The 10,856-nt window shown below is 32.4% G+C and overlaps 2 protein-coding genes across 4 annotated transcripts; one reads left to right on the plus strand and one right to left on the minus strand.

Annotated features, from left to right (window-relative positions):
• Positions 1-1,337: 1,337 nt before the first annotated feature.
• On the plus strand, positions 1,338-4,394 carry LOC105835782. The gene is made up of 4 exons (XM_012679332.3): positions 1,338-1,802; positions 2,211-2,291; positions 2,681-3,417; positions 3,704-4,394. The coding sequence occupies exons 1-4, from the start codon at positions 1,758-1,760 to the stop codon at positions 4,083-4,085; spliced, it is 1,245 nt and encodes a 414-aa protein (XP_012534786.2). The 5' UTR covers positions 1,338-1,757; the 3' UTR covers positions 4,086-4,394.
• On the minus strand, positions 3,920-10,074 carry LOC105835781 (alpha-N-acetylglucosaminidase). 3 transcript variants are annotated; one of them, XM_012679328.3, is made up of 15 exons: positions 9,716-10,074; positions 9,342-9,505; positions 9,072-9,250; positions 8,761-8,979; positions 8,459-8,686; positions 8,147-8,210; positions 7,935-8,080; positions 7,590-7,674; positions 7,082-7,231; positions 6,245-6,387; positions 5,875-6,034; positions 5,486-5,676; positions 4,881-5,266; positions 4,422-4,508; positions 3,920-4,058 (listed from the first exon to the last, which is right to left on the minus strand). In XM_012679328.3, coding segments are annotated over exons 1-15 (2,289 nt in total). In that variant the 5' UTR covers positions 9,801-10,074; the 3' UTR covers positions 3,920-4,056. The 3 variants fall into 3 exon arrangements, with proteins under 3 accessions (XP_012534782.1, XP_012534781.1, XP_012534784.1); XM_012679327.3 differs by lacking the exon at positions 3,920-4,058 and having other exon boundaries at positions 4,249-4,508; positions 9,716-10,072; XM_012679330.3 differs by lacking the exon at positions 3,920-4,058 and having other exon boundaries at positions 4,249-4,508; positions 9,342-9,497; positions 9,716-9,812.
• Between the last annotated feature and the right edge of the window lie 782 nt (positions 10,075-10,856).

Below are 10,856 nucleotides of genomic sequence, written 5' to 3' on the forward strand. Positions count from 1 at the left end.
CCTTGAAAGAGTTGTTTTCGATCGAGAAATTTTACTCTTATTGGACCGTCCTCGCAAAATCGTCATGAAGGTCGGAACTCCATTAATTTATGATTAATTTAAATTAGACATGCATCTAAAATGAAGAAACGACCGCTTGAAAAAAGAAAGGCGCAGGAGCTCTCAAAGGTTTTTAGAAGAAAGTTTCGAGATTACAGAAAAGAAAATAGGATGGCTACTATAAATTTTCTAGTTAAATAAAAAGTTTGATGTGATATTATCTGAAAGTCTTGCGATTTTCATATCGATCTCACTGCGTTCAATTTTCATAAAGTCACTTACTTGATAAAAAAATTGACTTTGTGCACTGCAAAGAAAAAGTTAGAACGGCGGAACGCAACAAAAAAAGCACGCTGTTGTCGATGAGAAGAGTGAAATGATTGAGTTATTAAACCTTGAAGTTGATTAAAACGAAAAATGGAAGAGGCGAATATAGCTATGGGAATAATTGGATTATATATCAGCGATAGCAATACATGCGCAGAGTGCGAATACACACTTTTATGTAAAAGTATTTGTTAAAAATTGTACGTTCGTTATTTAGCTATTTTGTTTTTACTATTTTGCCAAATATCGACTTTTACATGAATTTTAATTATTTTCAAGGATAGTTAACAACTTTACTTGCAATTTTAAAATTAGTTCAGACAAATATAATTAAATATTTGTTACTGTTAATAAATATCTAATTATATTTGTCTGAAATAATTTTAAAATTGCAAGTTGTTAACTATCCTTGAAAATAATTAAAATTCATGTAAAAGTCGATATTTAGCAAAATAGTAAAAATAAAATAGCTAAATAACGAACGCACAATTTTTAACAAATACTTTTACATAAAATTTATCTTTAAAACTAGATAAATCTAAATTTTAAAAATTTTTTCTTATTTCTTAAGCGTCCTTCTTCATTCTTAATTAAATTTTTTTAAAATATTTAAATGTAGTTTTGTTTTTCATAATTTCGATTAGGATAATATTATTTTAAACAAATTATTATTCCGCCAATTTGTATATGAAAACTAGTTTATACACAGTTCCTGGTATACTGTATATATTCCAATTAGGGAGAGATCGAGGACGAGTGCATAGCGGAAAATGCGTCGGCTGCTCGTCTCGAAACGTGGACGGCATACGGATGACGACTTAGTTTAGGCATCATGCTGTGATTTATCCCCATCGGCATCAACGAGCACCGGCTCGCGGCCGACCGCATGTGCGACTAGCCGGCTTGTCACGCAATTAACAATCCTGTACAGGGACCCGCTCGTTTACATACGCGTGATCGCGAATGTGGAGGTGTGCGACGCCGAGGACGACCTGGGACCGTTATGAGTCTTTTCGAGACCAGTCTTGTCCCAACGGCCGCCCGTGAACCTCAATATAGTCCGTGAAAATTGTCAATTTCTCGACGATCGTCTGAAACCTTTGGAATCTTCTCATAAAATAAATATAAACAAATTTTTTTAAATCAAAACTATTTGATTTTTCTTCTGTGTGATCTCAGAATTGTTCGCGAATATCAATTTCTCGTCTGAAATTTTTCAAAGCCTTGTAATACATCTTACATTATTTTTGACAGTTTTGAGCTTTTATTTATTTTTTTATTTATTCTTGTGAATGGTGATAATAAGCTTATGCTACAGAAATATAACACATTCGTGAATTTTTACAAGGTGCGTGAAAATTATTTTGTATTGATAAAAGCAATATCTCATCATGAAGATATTATTCAGTCTGATGGTGATAATGATTCTCCGGCAAGTAAGTAATATTTATTACATATTTTTAATAGTATTTAATATTACATCAGTGAAACAATGTGTTATTTAGTGTCATGAATGCATATTAAATTTGAGGGAGATTATTATAACTTAACGAATTGAAAACATAAGCATTATAGTTTGAATAAAAATGAAGACGTTATAAGAAAAATATAAATCTTTATTCCCAATTCAATTTGTATGTACAGTTAATTTTGCATAATTTCAAGCTGCAATTTTTTATTTTAACATTTAATGTCATAGTAGTAATGTTCTCGCCTAATTTGCGTTTAATGTGAAATATTTTCATATAAATACGCGCCTACATATAGCCATAATCGCGGCTAACGGCTCAGAGAACTGCGCGTGCTTTAGCGGAAATGTTAATTAAAATTCTTCATTGCTTCAGGCTATCGCCGGAATCGTTAGGAAGCCACCGGCCTTTTCAACACCAGTGTATTCGAATGCGTATCTCCCCGCTGCCTTGCAGGTGAGTCATTTTGATTACTACATTTGATGAGAGATTCTGAATGTTAAATTCTCTCGCGCATTATCATGATGATTTTCATGTTATGCTAATAGTCCAGAAATATTTTATTGTGGTATTTTTATTAATTTTATAGTTTTTCCTCAATAGCACGAACGTTAAAAATTCGTATAATTCTCACGTAATTACAATAAATTTTAATTTTTAATATATTATAATAAAATGTATTTATTAAAGTGATATAAAAGTATATTATATGAATATATATGTATACTTCTATATCTATACATGTATATTTATTTTAGTAAAACGTTACACATGTATTAAAAAGTTTTGAAAAATAGATAATGTCGATAAACTTAATCCACTCATATGATCCATTTTTGATTCAGGTAATTTTTCACGCGGTCGAGCAACTGAAGATGCTCGAAGCGGAAGAAATATTACAAGAAGTATTAGTAATTTCTCCCTCGACATCGACGACCCAATCGATGAAGCAGCAGCAACCACAATCAACGACGCCTAAGGGAATTTCCATAACTTCAACTGCTAGAACCACGAAAATTTATGATAAGAGGACAGAAATTCCTATAATGTCAACTTCGACTTTAATAAGTAAGATATCGAGTCAAGGATCATCTAAGACTTATGATCAAACAACAGAAATTGCTCAGCGCTTGGTAACTTCGACTGCGAGCGTTGTATCTGATTACAAAGAGACACCTGAAGTGAATGAAGAGACGACTGAAATGAATTACGAATTACCGGGTACGCCGGAAGTGAATCACGAATCACCGGAACTCGTGCATGAGACCCAGGAATTGAATCAGGAAGTTCCGGAGAAGAACGAAGAAAACTCAAACGTGGAACGCTCTTTCGATGATGTATCCAAAACTCCGCGATACGATGGTGAGTCGCAACAACAATCGACACAGGTTTTTACCACGCAAGTGTCGAATGATCAAAAAAAGAAGGAACCTACTGTCGACAGCGTCGTGGATAAAATTCACGAAATCGTGAAGACAACTACATCCCTGTTTGTCGAGGAATCGGATGACACCGAGTCGAAGAGCGTGGAAACGTCGATCGAGAAGTCGGAGAACATTGAGGACGAAGAAGAAGAAACAAGGTGATAACTTTTTCATTAAAAAATTAATGTCACACATAAAAAGGGGAATCGCTATTTTGCTATTGGAAGAGATTCAATGATAAAATTTTGCAGAAGTTATATATATATAATATATTGTGTTTCTATTTAAAAGTATCCAATTTTTACTTTTAATGATAAGTAGAATGCAATTATAATTAAATACAAAAAGAACGATTTAACATAATTGGCGTAGCTCTAAAAGATCCCAAAGAGCACTAATAAAAAACGCATTTGATAAACTTTTTCTTTGTCTTTGTCGCTGCAGATTCTGTTTACTGGGCGAGCGAGTGGCTCAAGTGCCGCGTCCAAGTTTGAGTAATTATCTACGACGTTCCAAAGTGCCTCCTAAACCATCTCTTCAACAACTGGCGAACCTTTATGACTCTCTCAGTAAAGACGCGCGGAAGCAAGGGTTCGCGCGTTTTGCTGGTTATACGGACGAAGTCTTGAAGATCTTGTACTCATCAGCCGAAGGTGGCATAGGACCGCAGCTAAAGCAGTTGCTAGAGAAGGTGATAGAGCGGAATGAGCTCACCAGAGATGACGCGAAGTTGAGGACGTCACAGGCGCTGCGTGATCTCAATAATCCTGGTAGCTCGCTCAGCAAGGATCTGAGACCTCTGTTACCGTTACGTTATACGCTTTAATTATTTGAAAGAATTGCAATGTTCTTATAACTTTTAGAAACGATAATACGAATGTTGCAATAGAAAAAAATTATTTTCTTTTTAAAAAGAAAAGATAATTATTATATCCTTATCGATTATAAGAGGATTTTCTAAGTGGTCTCATTCAATAAACTTAAGTGTGAAAGCTAAAAAATGCGTGTATTTAAAAAATATGTCTTATTGAAAACTTGATTAAAACTGTCATGGGGTATTTTTTAAAAATATATCTTATATGGCATTTTAAATGTAATTATCTCATCTTATCTAAATAAAAAAAGAAATTAAATCATAACTTATATTCAGCGTGTTCCTTACATGATGGTGATAATAATGATAATGCTAATGGTGCTTCTATTTTGTACCACTTGGAAATTAATTTTACTGCTATTTCAATAGGATCACCTGTGGAAAAAAGGAATAAAATTTATTAGAAAAACTAATGAAAAGTTAAATGTTAAAAGTTATTCTCGTTATTTTATCTCATTTTTAATTTAAACATTGCTAATTTATTAACATTGTAATTATGCTATGTTTTTAAGTAATTTGTTGTAATTAAACAAAATTTATGCTTTAATTAATTTGTTAAAACAAACGAAACATGATATAACTATAATATCAATCGTTATCCATAAAAAAGTTTATATAAAACATGACAGAAAATTTAGATGCACTTAGAGCGCAGAAAAAGAAAAAAAATCAAGTCTTCTCTATTGGTTAAAGAATGATTGATATAGCGTTCAATATAGCGAAAAACGATAAAAGAGAAGTAAATACCTTTTGGCTCTGTCGGATAAAGCTTCGTGGAGAAAGTAAAAGGCTGCTCGACTTCGCGAAATATTCTATCATTAATCTCAGTAATGTTGAGCTTGGTTCTTTCGATTAATGATTTATCGAGAGCTTTTAAGAAAAGTTCCCATCTAGGCTTAAAATAGTCCGCTATCACCCCTGACCATTGTTTATTGGCGTAGTCTCTGATCTCCCCATTTGGGCCCCATAGAGTAATTTGATTTCTCGCATTATATTCATAGGATCGTCTTTCTTCCTCGTTGTCAGCCATATCTTTAGCTTGGGCTAACCAAGTGCCCAGCAAAAAATTATTTCCTGATGCCAGAATAGATTCAAGATCATCGAAAAGTTCCAATAAATCATTCGCGGACGACCTATAGAGTTAGCGGTAAAATCGTGAAAGATTTTAAATACGTTCGATGTTACTTTTATTTTATGATATTAATTGTTTAAAAAATTTTCTCCTTATTTTTTATCTCTATTAAAAAAATTGGTATACTTAATATTACATAAGCAAAGCTACTTGATAAAGCTAAAAAATATCACGCTTAATATAATTACGAAATCTACTGACTTTGTATGAACGTACTTACCGAAAAGCAATGACATTCTTTTCCTTGTAATAATCTACTATAGTCATGTAAATATCGTCGGCCATTAATTGGAGAGCTTGTCTGGTTATATCGACTACGTCATGTCTGTAGAGGGTATTATTTTCTCTTCCGTATCTCGCTGTTAAAAAATTATCCCACTGTGTATAAAACATTCGTCGCTCATACCAGACCTACGTTAAGAAAAATCGTTTTACATCATAATTTATGACAATAATGCAATTTAAATAATGTAAATAATTTAAATAATTTTTTTCTTATTGTCTTCCATTTTTTGCTTAATTGTATCTCATACTTAATTCAATACTAGCTTGCGCATTTATATCCTCTCACGTTATTGGAAATGCAATTATACAATTCTATCAATCTACCCATGGTGAAATATTTAAACTCGGCCGTCTAGTAATAACGTAGTGTCCTCTGATTTTTTCGGTGCCGTTAAAATTATAAACTGTTCCGCCAAGGTATTTCCAAGTAGTCACTGCATAGTCATTCCATGCGCCGTATCTTCGAGTAGCGTAACTTGCGAACCTGTTGATCAATGATCCTTTTAGAGTTAACTTAATTGATCGAACGGGCTTAAGAAACTTTTTATGCAATTTCCTAAATCGCGTAATAAATTAGGAACCCACTTTGTGGCTAGATTATTTTGAAATGTTGTAAGACGTTAAGAAGACGTCTTTCAATGAAAACCGGTTACATTACATCTACTATGTTAGAATGAAAGATGTGTATTCTCACCAATCGACGAGGTTCACGGGCTTATCACGATAAGCCATTTCGTTCATTAATTCGTAGATTACATAGTTCTGATTGATACCTTCGGGTGTCAGACCAGTTCCCACCATAGTACTGCCATACATGTTTCTACCTTCGAACGTACGCTGAAAAAAAGAGACTGATTATTCTCCAACTTACACTAAATTCTCTAACTAATTCGTTATTCTAATGACTATGTGATACTTTTTAAACTTTTGTTGATGGATGCTTAGTTATTCTCTAAATGACAATCTGTGTATTATCATTGATTTGCAGTGATAGACTTATAATTGTCATAATTAGTGAATATTTATTATCTTTTAGTGATTTTGATTTTAATATTAATGTATCACTGAAAGATCAGTTTATTTTATTGATTGATAAGTTATAAATCAATCACTGAAAATTAGTGTATTTTTACTGACTTCAGTGATTTTTCACTAATTGTAGTTTAAAGAGTAAGGCTGATACTTTTTACAATTTCGAATATTCGAAATATCCGATAATAAATTTGTTTTATATGTAAGGAAAAATAGAGCAGATCAGAAATAACATTTATTTTACAGGTCCAAGATGTATCTGTTTAAAGATGTTAAGTTATAAATGGTCGAGAAAACTGAAAGAAAACTAAATTGAAACAATTATAGATATTATATAAATATATAGTTTAATGGACATACTCAAGAGAAAGAAAAAGAATTAATTCTTACATTAAAATTTTAAAATTACTCTTTTATTCTGACACAACAAAAGACAATCACATACTTGGTTTCAAAAAACTGAAAAAAAGAGCGACGTAAAAAAATAGATTTCTAATACCTGATTAACGATCTGCGCGGAGCCAAACATTCCCAAGGTGCCGCCGAAGTTGTGTAGCATGCACCAAATAAATGGCTGACCATAATATGATTCAAATCGTTCATATTGTGGGAATTGTTCCGATTGTAAATCTAACACCAACATTCGTCCCTGCAGTTCATTTTAGTATACAATTTAAAGTCACATTTACTGTCATTAAAAAATAATATGTTTAGAAATACTGTGATATACAAAATTGTTTTTTTTTTATCAAAGAAAAAGAGAATAGATAAATATTTTTTAAACAATTTTCTATCGGTATCTTGTTTTTCTCTATCCTAATACATGTTAGATATATCATAACGGCAAAATAAATTAAATTCATTGTTGTAAATTCATTAATGTAAATAATACATTTAGAAGATAAAAGACATTTTATCATATTTTGCAGGAATTATCCATTTATGCATTGTAGCTGCGTATTTGTCAATGAGATACAATCGATATTTATTATATATTCCGAACTTACTGTGGGTACCGAGGTCAAAAAGGTTCTCACTCTGGACTCCGTCCAAAACGTGATGTCGTGTACAAACAACCAAGCTTGCATTAACCTAGAAAAGTCACATGATATAACTGATATAGAAATATTACACACACACACACACACGCGCGCACGCGCGCGCGTTACATTTTAAGATCGTCTTAAGTACTATCTTAAAAAATAATTAAGTGATCGGACATATATTAATATCTTAAAACATTACTTAAGACAATCTTAAAGTAAGAATATATATATATATATATACATACCGACCTAAGTGTGTTAAAGTAAATTTAATAAACAATTTCTTTAATTTATCAAACCACTTACCATATTGCTTTAGAATCAACCGCATTCATGGCTAAGAAAACCGATTGGCTGACGTTTTTCAAATAAATAAGTTCAGTGCTGTTAGGTGTATTTTCATTAAAAGTATCGCAATTATAAATATGATCGGTATCAAACTCATCGATGTACTGTAACAATGAAATATTCATGTCTTTACTTGAGCCTTTATCTCTATCGAAATTATTTTAACTTACCATTCGAAGGAATTTTTCTCCAATCATTCGAAATAGCGGACTCGTCGGTTCTAACAAATAAGGGCTGAAAGTAAAAAATGATTTTGAACAAATTAAATAATTGTTATTTAATTCTATTTTATTAAATAAAACTTTCTATGAGATATTTTTATCTGAAAAATGCTCAGCGTGGAGAATATTTTGTATCTATTTTCAATACTTTTCTCTTGGTTTTAGTTATAAATATTTTACGCTACGGAGAATTATTTTAAACTTGGAAATAATCAAGAGAAAAAGATTGCGTTAGATATAACCAGATGATTTTGATCGTACCAACAATATTTGTCTTTGAATTTATTCCACGGTTCAATCTTTGTCATATTAGCATTTGGGAAAAGCCTGGCAAAAGCTCGCGGCACATGACCGGCGAATGCTGGTAACACCGGAACGATCCCGAGATCCCTCATTCTCCGAAGAATTTGATGCTGTAGACGTATAGTGCGATTATGCCAATTTGATGATAATGGTCCACCGAAGCCACGAATATTGCCCATCCTCGCCCTGCGTTATATCAATAAGTGTATTCTATTGTATCCTCCACACATAAAGAAATTTGAGGAATATAAACACTCGACCAGGGTAAGAAAGCAGGTCCTCCCAAGTGCTCGTCAATTTCCCATTTCGTCATATTCAATTCTTGATACAGTCTTTGCCAGATCGCCTCTTGTGCAGTAAAAGCGAGGGCAAGATTAATTCCATTAAGGGCCATCCAATCGATACTTTTTTCCCATTGGCGCCACTGCCACCAGGCCGAACTGTAACCCATGGTGCACACGTTCTGATAATATCTGAATCTGTAAAGTTACGGAAAAACGTTAAAAATATAATATAATCGCCGAAAAAACAAATATATCAGATTAATGTAAGTCAAGTATTGTGCTCTCACCTATCGTTTGATGTAATTTTAACTCGGACATCCGGCAAGGTGTTTGGCAACGAAATTTGCATACCGTCCCATGATATATGAACATTGCAATGGTGTTTCAAATAATAATGTAAACCCCATGTAATAGCTACTCCGGAAGTGCCATGAATTTCGATTTTACCTAGAGGATTTTTTGTTATCTATCAAAAAAAGAAGTTTTTCGACAATTACTGTTATTCTTTCGCAAATTCGCAAACAAAGTGTAATTATTGTACTAAAAAATGAATGTACCTGGAAAGTATCTTTGTCAATAGGCCCCAAATTAGTATTTAGTATCATAATAAACAATTTAGATATCTCTTTGCCCAGCAGTCTTTCCGCGACACCTTTAGCTGCTTTCGCCTGAATTTCGGGCGACGTGCGCGATTTTATATGGCCTAAAGTATTCTGAAATACTACTCACACTTTAAGATATTGTAAAATTTTAAGTGTTATCTTGCGAAAAAGTTTAATTATTAACGACAGATTAGAAATGCAGTTCATGTTGATTGAGAATAATTATCTTTGTGGTGGCATAATTATTAAATATTTTTGTTTTGCATTAATATTTTGTATTAAAAAAAGAATGCACGTACTAAAAGAAAATTGCAAGCCATTTTACTTACTATCCGGTTTGTAACATTGACTGGACGACACGAGCAGTCCAAATATTATTATAAATAATCGTAACGACAATGTTGTGATGTCCATCTTGATCAACCTCAGCACACCGACTGACACAAAGTGGGACCAGAGCGATCATACGTTGCTACAGATTATCATCCCTACTCTTACTTAAGCTTTCTTATCTGACGAGGCCTCTGACCATATAACAACCGTGTCTCAATGACTTATAATGATGATACATTTATGATACAGTATTCTACGGTATTTCTAGTAGTAAAAGTTCGTTATTATTTACGAATAGAATCAATTATTAAATGCACATTTTGTGTAATTAAATTTATCTTTTTATTTATGTAATGATTAATTGAATTGATATATGAATTTTAAGAAATATATTGGAAAACATGATGTGAGCGTGTGTAAAATATAACTGAAAGTATTTAAAATTTATAATATTTAGGAGTAGAAAAAAGATAGACGCTTCTTGTTCGCGCAAACTTGTTTACGGGGAAAGAAACATAAGAAACACGCACGGATGTCTGGCGTGATCATCTTAGCCCCAATCTAACAACAAGAACACCAAGCGTAGAGGTCCGCAAAAACGGGCTTAGAAAGCGGTCGAAGAATCGAAAGAACTTTCGGTAGGAATGAGGAGCAGCGCGAGGGATTTGGTTCGCAATTATTGTATAGAAAGGTTTTGTATTCTTTCGAATAGCACCCTCAAAGGATTTCTGAGACCTGATAAAAAATATTCTTGACATATTTAAACTTATTACAACCTTATGTAGCATGAAAATAAAACAAGATTAAGATTAAATCACAAATTTCTATTCTTCTTTTTCGAATTAATAAGATTGACTTATTACCTTGAGAGTAATATATATAAATTTAAGCTTATAGTATATTTTTATGTTTAAAATATATTTTATTCTTAAGATGGTATTTTGTTCACTACCGCTATGTGGCGTTAAAGAAAAGAAAAAAAGAAATACAAAATACGCAACATACATAAATCTTCTTTAAAGCAGTATGACATTGACACTGTAATGTAAAGAAATGTTGTCAGCTTTGATGACTCTTCTTTTTTTTCTTGTTTTTTTTTTCTTCAATTAACATTAGGGATTAACGACATAGGTTGCG

Source organism: Monomorium pharaonis, chromosome 4 (genome assembly GCF_013373865.1).
Source record: "Monomorium pharaonis isolate MP-MQ-018 chromosome 4, ASM1337386v2, whole genome shotgun sequence".
In the NCBI taxonomy this organism is placed as follows: domain Eukaryota; kingdom Metazoa; phylum Arthropoda; class Insecta; order Hymenoptera; family Formicidae; genus Monomorium; species Monomorium pharaonis.

What these genes read in the sequence shown, in the direction of transcription:
- LOC105835782 (XM_012679332.3), top strand. Translation starts at nt 1,758, where the DNA reads ATGAAGATATTATTCAGTCTGATGGTGATAATGATTCTCCGGCAA. An exon ending in TGATAATGATTCTCCGGCAA is followed by an intron (nt 1,803 to 2,210) that starts GTAAGTAATATT and finishes TCATTGCTTCAG; the next exon opens with GCTATCGCCGGAATCGTTAG. An exon ending in GACGAAGAAGAAGAAACAAG is followed by an intron (nt 3,418 to 3,703) that starts GTGATAACTTTT and finishes TTGTCGCTGCAG; the next exon opens with ATTCTGTTTACTGGGCGAGC.
- LOC105835781 (XM_012679327.3), bottom strand. Translation starts at nt 9,800, where the DNA reads ATGGACATCACAACATTGTCGTTACGATTATTTATAATAATATTTGGA. An exon ending in GGACCTGCTTTCTTACCCTG is followed by an intron (nt 8,687 to 8,760) that starts GTCGAGTGTTTA and finishes GATATAACGCAG; the next exon opens with GGCGAGGATGGGCAATATTC. An exon ending in CCCGTGAACCTCGTCGATTG is followed by an intron (nt 6,035 to 6,244) that starts GTGAGAATACAC and finishes ATTGATCAACAG; the next exon opens with GTTCGCAAGTTACGCTACTC.